Here is a 19,314-nt window from a genome sequence, read left to right as displayed (position 1 = left end):
CGCCTTCTCTCTCTCTGTATATACTGTACAACCTGTACTATGTGTGTATACTTATATGTGGGCAATACCCCTCCACCACCTCTTTATTTTCTTCTTCTTTGCTCTTCTCGCACCTGAGCGCGCTGCTCCCACCTCTCGTTCCTTCCTAGGCGTACCCTCAAACCGATACGCGTGACCCTTGGGCCGGTTGCAGCTGCGTCAATAAGCGATCGTGCTCGTATTATTTATTTTGCCAAGTAAGTAAGTACAACCTGCATCAATAAACGAAGAAAATCGAGGAGCTTTGTCGCTTTGTAAGTATGACTAATACTTACCCACTCCTTTTTGAAAAGGAACTTTTCTCGAAGCTTGCTTTATATTCAGGAGTGTTGGTATGTTGCAACCAGCTGACTTGCAAACTATGTTGGATGAGAACTATGTTTTTTGATACAGCGAGCCTTTTACGGGCTCTCCCAGTATGTACTTGTTTGTGAACAGCTGTCATTAATTATTCATAATTGTCAACTATTCTAGGAACAACTGTTTAGAGTTGTAGATTGATGATTGTTGAGAAACTATAAAAATCCAAAGAGCTTTAACGAAATCATTGAATGTATTTCATCTTAAACTCTTAAATTAACTGTACAGCATAACTATAATTCCACTCATATAATTTATTTTACAGCAATCAATAGGTAGATAAACAATTTTTCATGGTACTTGTAGTATCACTGAAATTGCTATGTTAAGAAAAAAAAAAACCTTCAATGAAGAATTAAAAACTACGAATTATCAGCTATGAATTTTACTGATCATTTATGGGTTCACTGGTCATTTTCAAAGTCCTTGGGGTTCTTCCTCGATAATCTTTCATTCTCCTTATCCGCCCAGTCAACAAGCATGTAGGTTAAAACAAAAGCTGCAATTGAAACGTAATTTTCAGTAATCACAATATTCGTGAAACGAAACATTTCAACACATGAAAATAAAACAAACAACTTACGAGGAGCGATTCTAAACACTTGTTCCCTGACTCGGCGCACCAGGTTAGGAAAGCCGTGGCTGATCATGCCGGCGAAGGGTTTCAGCTCATGGGGACTGAGCCTGTAGTAGACAATCCCACGGATCTTCGCCAAATTACCGAATTGCAGATGCATCTTAGAACCCTCTAAAACGTTAACAATTGTTGAGAGAAAATTGTATGTGACACATAACCAATGCACCACTGATGAACTGACTGATTCGTTCTGATTGAAAATCTATGATAGTAGGTGCTTGTTATGATAATGATTTGTTTGTAAATATTTTATTTTTGTAATAAATGATTTTTTGACGGCACAATACTTGATAAAAAAATGCACACAATGAAAAACAGTTACGTAATTTTTTGTTTTCACTCACTTTTTACAACGCTGTGTAGTTACAGACGACGCACAAATGATCAGGGTACAGCTTTCTGCAACCAGAGCAGCTGTTTTGATCGTTTCCTCTCTTTCTAATGACATCGAAAACAAAAAAATTCACTTTATACGCATGCGCTCAGCCTGTACGTTGATACGTTCGTTGATATACGTTCAACGTACTACGTTGGCAACAATGGACGGACTACAAAATGTATAGTGGAACAATTTAAATCTTGTGGGAGCAGATAAATTTTTGCCATGTTAACATTTTTTTTTTTCAATTTTGAATTAAAAATAATTGGTTCATTGCTCTTACTTTAGTGGAGCCAACCTTTGTTTTGTTATTATATATTTCATGATACATAGTTTACTCTGCAATATGTCATTAGGTAAATTGTAATTGGCCTGTCCTAATATATTTGCTGCTTATACCGATTTTGTGACTGGACCATTGACCCGTTGATTCAATAAAATAAAATCAAGTAAAATAATGTAGATAGTGAAACAAATGAAATACGCTTCAGAAAAAATAATAAAAATCGTTATGCAGGACAGTCGAGTTATCATGTCCATCGTTAAATTTGGACAATCATGTCAGATACAAAAATAAAAAAATTTTATGTTCAAAACGCATTACGCTATTTTATTCAGTTGTATACATACAAGAATTACATATATATTTTGGAAGCATATTCTACATAAACGCTCTCCCAATACAAACTTTGTTCGCAGCTCGAGGTTTGAGCCTCAAAAGACCCTACTACTTATATGTATAAATCGATGTTGCAATGTTACACACCAATTAAACAACGTTTTCTTTTACAATGCTTAAGTATTTATTGTTACAAGTTAAACAGTGGAAACCTATAATGGTAAAAAAGGCCACGGGCCACGGTAATACGGTATACGCCATACGCATACGCCTACGGCGAGACTGCCGCTGCCCTCTTGTGTTCGATTTGGCAAATTTCGTCACTGCGGCGTGCGGCGTCTGCGCTAGATTGCTATATAGATACACCAAAACCAATGCAACTTTTACGTATGCCAACACAGTTACACATACGACTCGTATCGCGTTAGCGTCATAGCGTCCTTTCGCAGCAGAACAAGCAGTTTCTTGTTTATTGTAGCGTCGCATTCTAACCTCAATTATAAGATTATTCTGAAAGAACGAATACCAAAACTCATTGAGGATGTTAAAAAAAGTTAACAGCGACTTTAGTTCCAAGAACAGTGCTGCTATCCAGTGATTTTGTAATTAAAACGGGTTTTTTAGCACCATAAGTACTTGTTCGAGGATAGAGAACCTAACCTCAATTAACGGTACAATAGCGTAGAGAGAAAGCAAGAGCAAGCCCTCTGTGAATGTCAAACACCAAGCGCAGTCGGGCCAGTGCAGCGGGGCATACTTGTAGAAGTTGCGCGTTATTGTAAGGTTAGGGGTGAACTTTGCCGCCGAGCTTTCGTTGTGCAGTATTTAATATACTCAAATGCCCGAGGGTTTTTATGAATAGCAACGAATTAAATAGTAAGCAGTGTTATTGTTCATGCAAAATTCGGGTTCTGCTGTAGGTATCGCTGTAAGGTTGAATTTGTAGATAAATATCCTCAGCCGTATACACTCTTCTCCCTCTCTTCTCTTTTCCCCGCGGTCGCGCACACGCAAAACCGTCCATCCGGCCAAACGTTTGTGTGCAGTGTGCAATTTTTTTTTTTTTTTTTTTTTTTTTTTTTCATTTACCGATTCCTATGATGAACTGAATTGCGCTGGCGCGTTGTGTGCTGTGCTGCCAGCGCCTGGACAACCAAGAAGACGTGTGCGACAAGCAAGAGAGGCTCTGTAGATAGGGAAAAAGTCGGAAAGCACCCGGTTCCTTGATTGAGTCTCCCCTCTGTTCATATACCCTTCGCACGATCTTTTGGGCCCTTGCTCATCCCCAGCACGCCCTTCGACGGGGAGTGCATGCGTCTCACATACTGTGCATGTGTGTGTTACACAGCTGCGATAAAATAGCAGACGAATTGGTGGCCGGGTGAAAATAAAGTGCTGCTCCGTGCGTCTGTGCGAGTACTTATTTAGCTGCAGTTTAGCTGAAGCCGTTCACTTTGGAGGTTAGGCAGCCCCCCCTGTAGCAGTAGGAAAATGATGTGATTGACAACTCGTCATCATCATGGCGGCACCCATGCTCAAGTGGAAACGCATCACAAACCCGACGGGCCCGCAGCCGAGGCCTCGTCATGGTCATCGGGCTGTTGCAATTAAGGACCTTATGGTCGTCTTCGGGGGCGGCAATGAAGGTATCGTCGACGAACTCCACGTCTACAACACAGGTGAGTTATGTGCCTCATTTGGTACCTATATGTATTCTGTTATCCATCATTCCAAGGCCCAATGAAACAGACCTCAACAACAATAACAGAGCAGCAACAGCATTGCCCATACATGTATGTGCCTCGATCCACCTGAATCTCCCGCCACCGCACCGTGCATTGTAGAGCGGTGGTCTGCTGCTGCTGTTCTGTGTGTTTGCGCCGCTGTTATCCTATGTATGTGCGCGCCGTCGCTTCCATCGTTTCAATATGGCGACTCACAGCGACGGCCCGCTAACCGGCCGGACTCCATCAGCGCCATTTTTACCCTCCCTGAACCCTGGGGCCTTCAAGGCTCTTTCACTGTAGAGCTATACCCTACCGCAACCTCATCCCTTGCAACAAAGCTTGTTTTCATTGACCGGAGGTCAGCCGCTACATATAGTCGTTTCCTTAGCTTTTATATAGTTGGTCTTTTGGCGCGAGCCAAACAGCGATGCCGTCGTGTGGGAGCCGCCATTGCTGTTTTCTCTCTCGGTGCATGCTCTCTGCTTGTGCGCACAAGTGTTCATCCTCTACTTTTACACGAGTATATATACCGATATACATACACGAGCATGATTTCGTGCGCACGCCCAGAGAGAAGCTTGTTTATTTCTTTTCTGCTCGTTCAGTCCAAGCTTCGATGAGTGCGAGTTGTTTGCGAGAACGACGCTCTCTTGCGACCGCGACGAAGACCTTATTTTGCTTGCTCTTTCATTGTATAATGTATATTCTGCACAAGTATATCTAGCAGACCAAGCTCCCCCGCAGTGCTGCAAACATTGCCAGCTGTTTGCGTTTTGTTGATGTTTGATGCTCCATTTTTTTTCCCATCGCTTTTTTTCTCTCTATTTTCCTCAGCTGTCTCCAATGACCAACCTGTCCATCATTCAAGCGTGCTCAAGTCGAAATAGAACCGATGACAAATGTTTTCATGTTTTTCAGCTACGAATCAATGGTTCGTCCCAGCCACGAAGGGAGATATACCTCCAGGATGTGCAGCATATGGCTTCGTCGTGGATGGAACACGAATTCTCGTATTTGGAGGCATGGTAGAGTATGGAAAATACTCAAACGAGCTCTACGAGCTTCAAGCCAGCCGCTGGGAATGGAAAAGATTAAAGCCCAAGCCGCCAAAGAATGGTCCAGAACCCTGCCCCCGACTTGGTCACAGTTTTACACTCATTGGCAACAAAGTCTTTTTGTTTGGAGGTCTTGCGAACGATAGCGACGATCCGAAAAACAATATACCGCGCTACCTGAACGACTTGTACACCCTGGAGCTTTTACCCAATGGTAATATCGTGTGGGATATCCCTGATACTCACGGACACGCGCCACCGCCAAGAGAATCACATACTGGTGTAGCATATACAGACAAGACTACTGGAAAGTCGTGTCTGGTTATTTATGGCGGTATGAGTGGTTGTCGCTTGGGTGACTTATGGTTCCTTGATGTTGATACCATGACGTGGAACAAACCAATTGTACATGGCCCCACGCCTTTGCCTCGTTCTTTGCATACAGCTACTCTGATTGGGCCCAAAATGTATGTCTTTGGAGGATGGGTGCCTCTTGTTGTTGACGACATGAAGGTCGCAACTCACGAAAAAGAGTGGAAATGCACAAGTACTCTAGCTTGTCTGAATTTAGGTAACTAAAAAAAAGGACAAACATTTTTAATTAATTACAAATCTTGCTGAAAGAAAATAAAAAATGTGTATTTCCATAATTTCAGAAAAATTGGTTTGGGAGCAGTTGCAAGTTGACACACTAGAAGAAAATGTTCCCAGAGCACGAGCTGGTCATTGTGCTGTTGGTATTCATAGCCGGCTATACGTATGGTCTGGTAGAGATGGCTATCGCAAGGCATGGAACAACCAGGTTAGGACAGGGTTTTTATATTATTTCTATATCTATGATGGACTTTGTCACTGTACGTGGGTTTTTTTTCTTTTGTGTTCATAGGTATGCTGCAAAGACTTATGGTATTTGGAAGTCTGCAAGCCACCTGCACCATCTCGAGTTCAGCTCATAAAAGCAGGCACTCAGTCCTTAGAAATCAGCTGGCAACCTACTCCATCTGCTCAATACTACATCCTTCAAATTCAGAAGTTTGATTTGTCAACGAGCAGTGGCAGCGCTACTCCGGCGACGCCTTCTTCCACATTCACAAATGCTGCGACCTCTGCTGGTACACCAGCTCTTCCAAGTTCCACGACTGGCACGAATCTCGTAACGTCTGCACCCACAAGCGTGACTCCCGCTCTTGCTGCCGCACCTTTGTCATCGATACCAATAAAACCAGTGGCTGCTCAGACCTCAAGTGTGACGCCTACACCGATTCGAATACAGGGCGCTGCGCAAAAAATCATCGCCTCGCCTGTTTCTGCTACTGCTGCTACTGCAATTGCTGCATCTCCGATAAAACCAGTGGTATCAGGCAGTCCTGTGATGGCACGAGCTACCAATATCATTCGCATCCAACAGCCTAATACCGCCACACTGATTCAATCTGCAACTACAACTACAACCACAACAACGGTTTCTGCTGCAGGCACAGCCACCGTCACAACTACGAGTGCTACTCAACAGCAACAGGGTGCTGGTTTGGCTACACTCGCAGCAGCTGCTATGACTCACAAGATCAGTCTTAATAACGTGCCAATGGTGCCAATTCAAGGCACAACGACGACCGCCCCTATCAGAATGAAAGGCGTTCAGCCAGGTCAACACATTCGTTTTACGTCTCCTGGTTCTGCAACTGCCACTGTCTTGAGAGCATCTTCGCCTCAACAGGGTAAACAGATTATTCTTCAAAAGGCTGGACAAACCGTTGCTGGTCAACCGCAGATAGTACATCTTGTTAAGACTAATCACGGTCAAATGGTAGCCATGCCGAAAATGAGTATCATTCCTGGCAAGACAATTCCCACTTCTTCAGGCAAGTCTGGCAATCAACCTACGATTCTCCGACTTGTCAGTCCCAACGCCGTCGCAGGCTCTAAGCTTATCAAGTCGAATTTGGTTACTATGGGTAAAGGCCAAACAATCACTACAGGCAAACAGATTATGATAACGAAACCTGGTGGTAATGGTGGCAATCTCGTCGCTCGCCCCAATCAAATCATTGTCGTGACGTCTGGTTCTGCCCTTCGAACTGTTCAAGCCGTGACAACGAGCCAAGCTGGCGCTGGACAAGGTGCCAATATCGTCAACCCTGTCAATATGTTGCCACTTTCCGCCACCAACCATGTGACTAACCAACAAGGTGTCAAAATGATTGTTGTGTCTAGTTCTCTTACCGGAGGCACTGCTGGCAAGCCAATTACAATAACTATGCCTGGTCAAGGTGGCAAAACTGTGACTATTGCTAAAGCTGGCACACCAGGAACTATCATACACAAAAATCAGCTGATAGCCATGCCGCAGTTACAGAAAAATTCCGAAGGTGTTGGCAAACCAGTGACGTTGCAAGTCCAAGGTAGTGGTAAAACCGTGACTCTCGTACCCACTGGTAGCTCCATCGTCGGTAGTACGGCTGCCAATGTTTCCGAAACTATTGATGCGAGCAAAATGTTGATTATGTCTTCACCCCAAAAACCTTCTGCAACTTTGTCAATGACATCTGACGGACCTGCAACTACCGATGCGGCATTAGCAGCTCTCGCTGCCGAAGCTGGTCTCATCGATCCTGTGCAGGAATCTTCGGGTGGACTATCTTTTATGATGGACAATTCGGTATTGCATGCAGGTGACGGCCAAGATGGAAAATCCCAAGAGAGCTGCAATGGCAATGAAGTATCAGCCAGTGCCACAGTGAATGCGGGTCTTGGAGAACCGATGCAAGTCGATGGAGAAGGCAACATCGTTATCCCTCAGGTAGATGGGCCAGGAGATATGATTTTCTCTGAAGATGAGAGTGAAGCTGTTGCAGCAGTCGAAGAAGAAGAACCCCCACCAGCACAACAAGAAAATGATCAGCAACCAGTGGCCGATTCCGTCCCACAGGTAGACATGGTGGAGGATGTTGATCAGGGTATTGCGGCCATTACAGGAGATATCGCTGATTCGTCTGAAAATGAAGCTGCGCTTTTGGAAAGGAGTCCATCTGCTGAATCAATGAACGTTGAGGCTATTCTGTCTGGTAACGATATTGGAGAGCAGCCAGAAAACTCGACTGCATCTGAAAAAGATATGTCATCCACAAGCATGGATGAAAGTAAAGAGACGGTAGAGGCGTCAGCTGAAAGTACGATGCAGTTGGATGAAGATAAAGCAATAGCAGAAGCAGATCAGTCAGAACAATCAAAACCCGTGGAAGAATCTGCTGATACGCAAAAAGAAGAGATAAATCAGAAAGAAGCCGAAGCAAATCAAACTGACAAGGAAACTGAGGCTGAGGCTAAGGCTGAAGCTGAAGCTGCGACTGAAGCTGAAGCCAAGTCTGAAGCTGAGACTGGAGTTGGGGCTGAAGCCGAGGCTGAAGCTAAGACTGAGTCTAAAAATAATGCTGAGTCTGAGCCTGAAGCTGAGGCCGAAGCTCAAGATGACAGTGAGAAGATGGCAGTTGATCAAACTTCAAGCACTGAAAGTGCGCTACCTCAAGAATCAAGCGAGGCTCAAAGCGAACCGACTCCTAGTGAGCAGCCAGTTAAAAAAATATTAGATGAATCGAATACAGCCGAGAGTGAAGCTCAGCCTACTCAATCATCAGAAGCAGAAGAAGCACAAGGATCGAACCAAGAAGCTGAGGCTGCATCTGCAGAGAATACCGTTAAAAAAAAAGATGAAAGTGAACCCATGTGTATTGATTCGTCCGAGGCAACACCAACGTCCACATCATCAGTTACAGAGCCATCATCAGCACCTCTGGCTCCGAAACGTGAGTCTGAGTCGGTTTCAGCATCAGAACCTTCATCGGCTGAAGAGCCTCTAGCTGCAGACTCAACCCCTGCGACAACGCATGTCCCATCTAAAGTACCTACAAGTCCAAAGCACATCTTGCAATCCGATGATCCTATGGATGGATCCCAAGAGCCTGAACCTAGTGTGTCTACTCCGTCTACTCCAGTAAATGCAAAGACCAATATTACCTTAAAAAAAGAACCTGAAGTTTCCTCTAAAATGGAATCCAAGCCTGTAGTTCAAACGAATTCTGAGAATAAATCCATAACACCTGCAGTTAAAGTTAAGCAGGAAAAATTCGATGATACAACTAGCCTAGATATGGCATTGGCTACCTTAGCAACAGCTGCGTTAGGATCTTCAGAAACTGCACAGCCTGCGCAACCTTTACCTGTCTTAAAACAAGAGTCGCAAACTAATAACATTAGTAACGTGAGTTGTAAAGTCTTTTTTTCTCTTTTTAAACTGATTACTCTTCAATAATAAACGGTTTATCTATTACAGGAAGAAAAATCTAAAGAAGAAGAAAAAAAGACCAACGAATGGTATAACGTAGGGGTAATAAAAGGTCACAGTTGTTTAGTGCAACACTATTATCTTCTAGGAGATCAGCCAATAGATTTGGCACAAGGGCTTTCTACCGATTTATTCAAGGGAAAAACAAAAGTAGTTTTGGAACCCGGAACTGCTTACAAATTTAGAGTGGCTGCGGTTAATAGCTGTGGTCAGAGCCCTTGGAGCGAAGTAAATAGACACATTTTTAGTATAGGAGATTCATGGTTGTAACTTTATTTTAATTGCTGTGAATTGTTCATCAGGTTTCAGCCTTCAAGACTTGCCTTCCTGGATTCCCTGGTGCTCCAAGTGCTATAAAAATTTTGAAATCATCGGAAGGTGCTCAGCTGTCTTGGGAACCGCCGTCCACCAATGCAGGCCCCATTATAGAGTATTCGGTATATTTAATAGTGCGAAGTGCTAGTGCCATGTCGGATAACTCGGGAGAAGTGACTTCAACAACGCCAGCGCAGCCGTCATTCATTAGGGTTTATTGTGGTCCGGCTGCCGCGTGTACCGTATCTAATAAGTCTCTGAGTGCCGCTCACGTTGACACCACGACTAAACCAGCTATAATCTTCAGAATAGCAGCGCGCAATGAAAAAGGATATGGACCAGCGACACAAGTGAGGTGGTTACAAGGTAAAAAAACATTCTTCAGAGTCGATGATATAATGGAGTAAAGTATATAACATTTACACTATATTATAAATATTTCAGATCCAACAACAGGTGTCAAAAGTAATATGCAAGTAAAGAGGCCAGTGTCAGATACTCGATCACATGCAAATTCGCCTCAAAAAAAAGTGAAATCAGACACGACGAACGATAATTTTTCGTGAACAAGTAACGTAACGTGAGAAAAGAGCGTTATACACAATTGAAATTTGTTCTGCTGATATGCAACCCGACAACAAGAATGACTGTGTTGATCGTATGATTGAAATATCAAGGAGATTAAACAGTTATGCGAAAGCGACAAGCCCGGGATGAATGTAAAAAAGTTTAGATGCCCTCTAAGAGCTAATTCAAAAGAGACACAAATTATTTTTAATGTCTTGAAGCTAAAAACTTGGTGTAAATAGATCAAAAAGAAATGTTATAAATAAATATAAACCTTAAATTTATGCTCAAGCTATTTGAGCTTCGAGTCATTAGAAAATTTCTATATTTCAAGCTTTTTAGTAACAATTTGTCTCCTATTTTTAACAGGAAAAACTATTTGTGTCTCTCAATCATCCCACAATCATTATCTTTAATAATATAAAAAGACGCACTGAGCATTTAAGTGTAATAAGGAGCAATCGTTAAAAAAGCCAATAAAAACAACGTCATGATTTCGTGTTAAATTTGCAAAGAAAATTTTGTCTATATCTAATCATGTTCAAGAAAATAAGTTTCTTGAACCTCGAAATATCTTGTGAGGTCCGTATACTTTATCCACATCACCTTATAAAGTTACTTTTTTATGTATATGAAATAAGTATATGAATAAAAATATTAGAAATTTTTAAATTATACAACATTGATTGTAAATTCAAACTCAATCTATTGACACTTGAGTGATTTGACGTAAAAGATACAAAATAGGTTCAGATAGTTGCGAATTATAAACTGTTCAGTAAATTTTATTCATTACATTATTCATCCAAGGAAACATAATACTGACAAAGTAAAGCGACAGATATCATTGATTAAATGAATGAAATAAAATTTATAAAAAAGCAATCCCATTGCATGTGTACATAAAATTTAATCTATCATGGAAAAAATAATGGAAATGCTTTTTTTTCTCTTACTGTAACACATTTTGTAAAAATCGGTGGGATTTTAAATAAAAATTGAAGAACTTTTTGTATGTATCTATTTTAGAGAAACTATAATAATTTTTTGGGATATTAGTGTAAGTTTTACGAATGATGAAAAATAATGAGAGGAAAAGTTATAAACGTATAATATCGCATGAATCAATGATATTGATTAAAGGAATTATGCTAGCACTACCAGCATAATACTGTAAGATTATACACCATCAAATTATAAGATGCTAGTGATAAAAGAAACAAAAAGTAAATATTAAATTTATAATATATTTTATTTTCGTTCCCAACTAGTTAGTTAAGATTGAATGTAAGTGAGGATCAAACTAAAATGGTTAAAAATGTAGGAAGATGCCAATGGAGACTACGATTTCTATGAAAGACAACTCCTGTAGGCTGATTTAGATTATTTAGTTAAGTTCAATAATTATTTCTTAATTACCATATAATGGATTGATCTTGCTATTAATAAGAGAAGAATTGTAAGTAAATTATGATAATAATTTAAATAACCCACATGAGTTAAAATCACAAGTTCTACTTTTATTTTATGTTTCAAATATGAAAAGAAAGAAATTCATATGGTGCAGTTTTTTCACCCTATGATATTTAATAACACTTCATTTAGTTAACAAATCAGTAAGTACGTATACATATACTCATTTATGTGTATATGAGTACACATAAATATATAAATATATTATATATAGATATATGAAATGGAAATAATAAATGTGACTTTTGTATGTAAAACGCTTACTTGACAAATGATATTCAGCTTTTCATTTATTACACGCAACATTTATTATGTTTTAATCGTTCATTTCTTGCATTGTGTTGTTGTGTTTTATAAAGAAAAATTATTTGTATTAATAAAGAGGTCAAAGGTAATTAGTCAAACAAGCATAATTCGTATCTCATTTTTCGCGAATACTAATTTTTTTCCTGATAAACATCTACCTAAAAAAGTGATTCCTCAAATATAATGAATTTTATGATAAAAGTATATGGTTATTTTTTTATTGGAAAAAAATGATTTAAATTAATTGATTCCGATTTCTGAATTGATCATGTTTAGTTCCGCCACGAATTGGATAATTTTCCCCGTATTCTTGATCGCAAATACTTAACATGTAAAAATTATTTCTAAATACGCGCGTATGCACTTATGCAGTCTAGCCAGTCTCTATACATCCATAAATATAAATCACTGCCACGAGTAATATTTTAGTCTTTCAAGGTTGGATGTTGGATCCTTGGATTAGGATTTCGAATACTCACACTCACACGCAGTATATAGTGTCTATGTATGCATACACACATTTGCTCAACAGATGATCCTAACCTAACCATGTCCAGTCCTTTTCTGGCGCAAATATTTAGCGCCGATCGTATAATTTTTGAAATTTTAACGGACTTTCAATCTTTTGCATATATATCTATATATCCAGAAGCTAGCGGACCCTCTTTCTCTCTGTACAAGGGAGACGTGCGTCCTTTTAAAAACTCAAACGCTCAATGCATGTATAAACATTTAAACGTACCGTACTACAATTGCAGCTCGCATCGTTGATGAATACGCATTTTATCCTTTTAATTGACTCGTGATAATCAAGTAATTAAGTCAAAAGTTATACAGGTGAGTCATTGGTCATTCGTACACGTTATCAATTTCTAAATCTTTCCGTTATGTGAATAATAGGTTCAATTAGAGATAACCAAGTCGTAACTTGAAGGACCTCACACATACCACCGAGTAAGGCGGACGAAAACGCGCTATTTGGAGATAGCTGCGCCATTAATTTCAGCTTGCATAAAAACCATTACTTACCACTTTCTTAGGAGTCAAAATGTCTCACTTGAAGTATATGAAAGAATTGAACAGTTGTACAAGGATGGATGACGCGATAAAAGGTCCTGTGCCTCGATGGCAGAAAAAATGTATGGATTCATCAAATTCTTCAAGGTAGGTGTCGATTGTTTTTTTGTTTTTTGTTTTTTCCGGGCCTCAATTGAATACATTTTACAGTGCAAATCTGAGCTTGAACAATTCACGCAAGGCGATGAACACGTCATCGATGAGCAACTGTAATTCGAGTTCTGCAAAAACCCCAAAGAAAGGTTTGGAAAACCGCAATTCCAAAAAAACTCCGTCAAAGGGAAACAAAAAGTCGCCTAGTAAGTTTTACAACTGCGATGTTATGTATATTTGCTCAATATATGGAAGTTGTGAATAGTTTTAATGTTCTCTAGGCCGTTCAACAACTCCAAAGACTCCATGTGGAGGTGATAGATTTATTCCAGCTAGGTCGACAACCAATTTTGAACTGGGTCACTTTAAAGTATGTGGTAACTAATTTTAAAAGTTTTTTTTTCATTATACATCTAAATAATGAATTAAAAATTTAAAATAGATGCAGCAACAGAACAACTCAGAACAAGATGGCAATAAAATGGAGAGTATAAGTCCTTCAAAACGTGAAATGCAGCGTTTGATTGGAGAAAACTTGCATGGTGGAGATTTGAGTAACATGAGAGTCTTGTCTTATCAGAACAAAGCACCAGCACCACCAGAAGGATACCTAAATCCTTTGAGGGTAGTCTACAGCCAGTCAAAAACCCCAGCTAGTGTTAAAACTTCATCTAGGTATATTCCACAAGCACCAGATAGAATATTGGACGCGCCCGAAATTGTTGATGATTATTGTAAGTACTGGAGTAAAAAAAAATGTAGCTAATTGATAATGTTTGTAAATTAATTATAAACATACTTTTTCAGATTTAAATTTGATAGATTGGTCACAGGGTAATATTTTAGCTGTAGCCTTAGGAGCAAATGTGTATTTATGGAATGCAGCAACTGGATCAATAGAACAACTTTTTGAATTGGAAGGCAACGATTACATTTGTTCAGTCTCGTGGATTCAAGAAGGACCTTACTTAGCTGTAGGTACAACTGTGGGTAATACGGAATTATGGGATTGTAGTCAAATGAAGAGAGTTCGCGTGATGAATGGACATGCTGCGAGAGTTGGGTCTCTTTCTTGGAATTCTCATATTGTATCAAGTGGATGCAGGTAATGATTAAATGTTATTACATAAATCCAAAGTATAGTATAGTATTTTTTTTTGATAGTATAAAAAACATTTTCTTTCTTATATTTTAGAGCAGGCCAAATTGTACATCATGATGTAAGACAACGTGATCATATTGTTTCTACACTGGATGCTCATTCTCAAGAAGTTTGTGGATTAAAGTGGTCATTAGACGGAAAATATTTAGCTAGTGGTGGAAATGACAATATGCTGCAAATTTGGCCTTCAATGGCTGGTCAAAATCATTCTCACTCGCAACCAATTTACTCGTTAAATCGTCATCAAGCTGCTGTGAAAGCTCTTGCATGGTGTCCATGGCAAAATCACGTTTTGGCCAGTGGAGGTGGTACAGCTGATAGAACTATTAGGTTTTGGAATTGTAATACGGGTAGGGAAAAACAAAAAAGTTTTCAAGTAACATAAAAAATTCTTAAAAGCATTTTCTAACTATTTTGTTTACTATTTAAGGTGCCTGCTTAAATACAATTGATACTAAATCACAAGTCTGCTCCCTTTTGTGGTCCACCACTTACAAAGAAATAGTATCGGGACATGGATATGCGCAAAATCAGCTGATAATCTGGAAATATCCTTCAATGAACAAAGTGGCAGAATTGACGGGACACACAAGTCGTGTATTACATCTAGCTATGTCACCTGATGGAACCACAGTACTCAGTGCAGGAGCAGATGAAACTTTGAGACTGTGGAAATGCTTTCAGTCGGATCCCAGCAAGAAAAAAGAGCCTGCCGAGACAAAATCTGTTACTTCGCGATTGAAGCAGTCTATCAGATAAAATGAACTATTGGTAGAAATGAAAATTTCGATTAAATTTGTTTTTATATAGGAAATCTACACTTGTTAAGCTGTAACTGCTTCCACGTAGGAATGAAGACTTGTGATGATTTATAGTTTGAAAAGTGACGCTTAATTGATTTTAGTATCAAGTTTATACGGAAACTGAATGCTTTTGTATTTTTATAAACATGTTTTTTATTAAACTTAAAATACATATTTCATAAAAAAACTCATGTCCGTTTTTCATAGTTGTTATCGTAAACCTACGCACCCCAAATACCAAGAAAACAATGACATGATCATAAAAAATAAAAAAAGAAATATGTCAGCGTTACTATTAATATTAAGTGAGCCGCGTTGTGTCTTCAACCTCATTCATTCCTGCACCCCTATTGTTATTCCGCCCCGCCATGAGAACGCATATCACATATACACATTGGAACGCGTGATGCAGGTATGCCGCAATTATGCTTGACCGGTTCCCCCCTTCCCTTGATACTCGCTCTACTACCTTGTCTTCCTCCGCAGCACAATACTATCACCTGTGAACCGTCTCCTGTTCACCTTTTCTCACGCCAATGGCGACGCTCAACCCTCTCTCAAGCGTGTACAAAAATGTTCAGTTATAAAAGAAAAAAAACCTACCAATAGTGTTTTCATAAAAAATCGCGACTCTCGTTGTTTTCTCGAAACCGATCGCGTCTATTTTTCACTAGAACTTCCATTGCAAAGAAAGAAAAAAAAAAGAAAAAAAAAAAGGATGACTATCGAGTGGCTTTCGTTATCTACTTATTTTGTTGCTGTTTTTTTAGTCCCTTTGTAGTGGCGGTAAAGTGATGCCTATAAACAAATTAAAATAGCAACCACGACAAAATGAGCAGCTCGAAAGAAAAAAACGACGATCACGCTTACGGCTACGACAAAGGTAATCCCGTGGTCGACGAGGAACACGAGTGCTGGGCCAGCGACAGTGGTTCCAGTTCTGGGTCCTACTACTCAAACAGTTCCGGGTGAGCCGATGATGGGTTTAAAAGAACCGAATGAAAAAAAAAAAAAAAAATCCTCAATTTGTTATTAAATTTTGTTCCACAGTTCAGCCATCGAGTGGGAGTCGGAGGTGAGCGCCGCGGGCGAGGTGTTTTACATAGAATCGATAATCGAGTCCTCGGGCAACGGCCAGAGCGACAGCAAAGCAACAACGACCGATGATGCCAGCAACCTGCAGCTGAACGACTCGGCCGGGTGTGAACTGACGCGTCGCCGGAGCACGAGAGCAGGAAAACTCCTGCGGCTGATCAAGCGCAAGGAAAGCTACAGGCACAGCGTCAGGCTGAGCGGTTTGGCCTCGGAGCTCAAGCGGAACCACGAGTCCATCAGTAAAATCAACCGGGAGAGACAGTCGGCGGCGCCGGACGACTTCAGCGGGGGTGAAAAGTACGCGGTGAGCGTTTGGGTGGATCCGGAGAAGCGGCACAAGCTCGGGAGGCGCGCGACCATTTGCGAGGCTTATTTGGGGATCGTTCCGAGGATAGGCTCGGACAAGTCGAAGGTGCTCGTCGCGGGCTTCGTGCCAGACGGCGAGGCCCTCAAGGACATCAGAGCTGGGGACTGGCTGCAGTCTGTTAATTCCAAGGAAGTCAATTGCCACACCCTGGACGCGGTGCTTTCGGCGTTTGTTGCTCCGACGAGTGTAAGACGCTGCCGGTCGACGAGCCGATTTTTTTTTTTTTTGTGTTTACATGTTGGTCTTTGTTTCAGGTGATTTGCCAGTTTCAGAGGAACGGTTGCGAAGGGAATTACAAAAGTTTGTCGCCTACCGTCAGATGTCCAAACGTGAGTTCACCCGCAGTGCCTTTATTTTTTTTTACCACGACTTTGATTTTTGTCGATGAATCGTGTTATTTATTGTTTTTTGAAGCAATCGTTGCTGGCGAGAAAACTAGTTGATAAGGAGGAAAGTAAAATACTGATGGATTCGCTGATCAAAGAGCCCCTGGGCGTCATTTGCGTCAAAGTGTCGGAGTTTTCGGAAGGTGAATCGGACATGCAGGGTGTGGTGTATTCCTTTCCCAAATCCAAAATTAGGGGCGCGCAATCTTTTCTCTCGCTTACGAAAGGGGCGTACATAACTTTGAATCATTTGTTACCGGAAATCATTGGGCCTCAGCCCGTTAGGTGAGAAAACGAATAACAAAGTGAGATATTTTCCATTCTTTTTCGCGGATAATTACCACAAGCTCTTGGTTTTTAGTACAACTGTTAAAACTCCGAGTGGATTGGCACACGTTATTTACTTTCTTCACAAAGAAGAGTTACTTCTTTTATCCTTCCCGGAAAAATGGTAAGGAATATTATTGTTAACAAAATACAGTCTATTGTACTTAAGCTTTTTTTCTTTTTTTTTTTTTTTTTTTTTTTTTTTTCTTTTTTTCTCAATAGTTGCAGTAAAGAAGAAGCCATAGAACTTGCCGCAGACGTAGTTTGCTGCTTAAATTTTACCAATGAAAACATTTCGACGTGTTTTGCGGGCGAAGAAAACCACTTCCATTTGGATCACTTTTTTTACCTCTTGTTTTCGCGTCTTTGCAAAAACAAAACGGCGGCTAATAAACTTAATTTGGAAAGTATAAAAAGTAGTACGAATACTGATGAGATAAAGCAGTGTGATTTTAGTTTTTTACTACCGGCTGTTGAATCGGTGAATTTACCAAGGGACGCTCAAATACAAATTGACGCAGCTCTGAGCGAAATGGAAGCCATGGATTACAGAGACTGGGTAATTTTCATTTCCGTCACTTTTTACGCAATGTCGGTTAAATCGTTGAAAATCATTTTCTATTTACGCAGAATCAAGATCCACTAGAGTGCCAGAGATTGTACACGATTTTAGGAAGCTGTTTGTATCACAGAAGATATTTACTTGGATCTCATTTGCCAACCGAAGATTTAACACAAGTGCATTCATTTTTAAGAAGACACGGTTTAATTAACTTGATGAACAGGGAACAAGTGAAATCTCTGGTGTTGTGGAAAAGAATATACCCTGCATCGTGTGTAAATAGAAAATTAATGTGGGAAGAAGAAAACGTTTATCCATTGACAGACAAGTGGTTTTTGTTAATTGTAGGGTATGGTCACGATTTGTTGGCAGTTATTTTGGAGTCGGGAGGCTGCACGGCAGTGTAAGTTATTTCTTGTCATTAAAAATCTACGAAAAAAATAACTTTTGACGTTTGTTTAAATTTCAGGCTTGAAGAAAATTCGGGCCCAGATATATTTTACGTCGAAGAGGCTCAGGACACCCTCAAGCACATAAGGAAAATAGGCATCCCAATGTTAGCAGAAAAATGGATTAACGCGAATGCTAAGCCAGAATTGATGATTCCTCAAAAAGAATCATCATTCTTAAAGATACCCTCGAGTATTGCTGACAATCTTGTTGGTCTTATAAAAACAAACCAGTCAAAGTCTTCCAGCATTGTGACATCTAGTTCTGTCGCGAAATCAGCGCACGAAATTTCAAATATCGGGAAAACAAAAACTTGCGACGAATCGCGATTCGACAGTCCCGGTACTTTTGAAGCACGTTTTTTAAAAAGAATTTGTAAATTCACATATTTACACTCGATTCTTTTTAGTGTATCCTTTCGAAACTTCAAGAGATTCACCAAGCCAGGATTCTCTGAGCCAAGTCAGTGAAATGAGTGACCAGGCTGCACCAATATTGGGCAGAAGAGCTACCAGAGAAAAAGCAAACATCACAGCAAAGACACAGTTTTCTGATGACAGCGATTCAGATTTAGAAGTATTACAAAAATTGAGAATTTCAATATTTTTCTCAATAATGATATTAATGTAAGGCTTCCTTTTTTTTTTTTTTTAGAATAATCAAGCAATCTCTGACATTAGTAATATCCGAGAAAATTTGTTGAATCAAGCAGAATATATAATTCCAAAAGTCATAACAACAGGAGACAGGAATTCTCTTCTCTACTATGTACATATAGATTTATTCGAAGGTGTTTTAATATCATCAAGACTGAGTCAGTTAGACAGTGAATTTGTATCAAATTTAAATATTTATAGTCAAAAAATTCACAAACTTTTGAGTGATACTAAACGATATAAAAAACTACTAAGCCATGATGCAGGCAAGTCTGTGATAAATAAAAGTTTGATTGCAATAAAAGAACATGGAATTCTATTTGAATGGGAAAGTTGTACTTATTGGATAGTTGGTAGATTATATAATACTCCAAGACCTAAGGAATTGTATATATGTTATCAAGACTGTACACCTCAAAATTTAATTGAATTAGCATTTAGACTGCAATCTCTTCGCTTTTAATTAATCTAAGTTTGTTATGTTTGTGAAAAATTATTAAGATTTATTACATGAAAA

At 39.8% G+C, this 19,314-nt stretch overlaps 4 protein-coding genes across 5 annotated transcripts; 3 read left to right on the top strand and 1 right to left on the bottom strand.

Moving 5' to 3' along the window:
- Nucleotides 1-633: 633 nt before the first annotated feature.
- Nucleotides 634-1,442, bottom strand: LOC106638583 (Ubiquinol-cytochrome c reductase ubiquinone-binding protein). Of its 2 annotated transcripts, none has more exons than XM_014351841.2 (3): nt 1,381-1,442; nt 983-1,147; nt 634-898 (listed from the first exon to the last, which is right to left on the bottom strand). In XM_014351841.2, exons 2-3 carry the CDS (start codon nt 1,134-1,136, stop codon nt 804-806), a joined length of 249 nt encoding a protein of 82 aa, XP_014207327.2. In that variant the 5' UTR covers nt 1,137-1,147; nt 1,381-1,442; the 3' UTR covers nt 634-803. The 2 variants fall into 2 exon arrangements, with proteins under 2 accessions (XP_014207327.2, XP_014207334.2); XM_014351848.2 differs by lacking the exon at nt 1,381-1,442 and adding an exon at nt 1,218-1,352.
- Nucleotides 1,443-2,470: 1,028 nt separating this feature from the next.
- Hcf (Host cell factor) lies at nt 2,471-11,051 on the top strand. Its single transcript, XM_014353805.2, has 7 exons — nt 2,471-3,713; nt 4,680-5,387; nt 5,473-5,618; nt 5,703-9,074; nt 9,147-9,386; nt 9,461-9,839; nt 9,918-11,051. Exons 1-7 carry the CDS (start codon nt 3,554-3,556, stop codon nt 10,037-10,039), a joined length of 5,127 nt encoding a protein of 1,708 aa, XP_014209291.2. The 5' UTR covers nt 2,471-3,553; the 3' UTR covers nt 10,040-11,051.
- Nucleotides 11,052-12,460: 1,409 nt separating this feature from the next.
- Nucleotides 12,461-15,141, top strand: fzy (cell division cycle 20 protein fzy). Its single transcript, XM_014351327.2, has 8 exons — nt 12,461-12,656; nt 12,720-12,983; nt 13,047-13,195; nt 13,271-13,359; nt 13,432-13,723; nt 13,797-14,094; nt 14,185-14,501; nt 14,582-15,141. Exons 2-8 carry the CDS (start codon nt 12,868-12,870, stop codon nt 14,908-14,910), a joined length of 1,590 nt encoding a protein of 529 aa, XP_014206813.1. The 5' UTR covers nt 12,461-12,656; nt 12,720-12,867; the 3' UTR covers nt 14,911-15,141.
- Nucleotides 15,142-15,785: 644 nt separating this feature from the next.
- On the top strand, nt 15,786-19,260 carry in (inturned planar cell polarity protein). Its single transcript, XM_014348828.2, has 10 exons — nt 15,786-15,922; nt 16,005-16,602; nt 16,671-16,745; nt 16,831-17,087; nt 17,164-17,253; nt 17,352-17,688; nt 17,760-18,094; nt 18,161-18,483; nt 18,551-18,717; nt 18,796-19,260. Exons 1-10 carry the CDS (start codon nt 15,786-15,788, stop codon nt 19,258-19,260), a joined length of 2,784 nt encoding a protein of 927 aa, XP_014204314.2.
- Nucleotides 19,261-19,314: the final 54 nt, after the last annotated feature.

The sequence above is a fragment of the Copidosoma floridanum genome, unplaced genomic scaffold, assembly GCF_036245765.1.
Source record: "Copidosoma floridanum isolate Cflo_tuat_1 unplaced genomic scaffold, Cflo_Japanese_pri ptg000007l, whole genome shotgun sequence".
Lineage (NCBI taxonomy): Eukaryota > Metazoa > Arthropoda > Insecta > Hymenoptera > Encyrtidae > Copidosoma > Copidosoma floridanum.
This window is presented reverse-complemented; position numbering and strand designations above follow the sequence as displayed.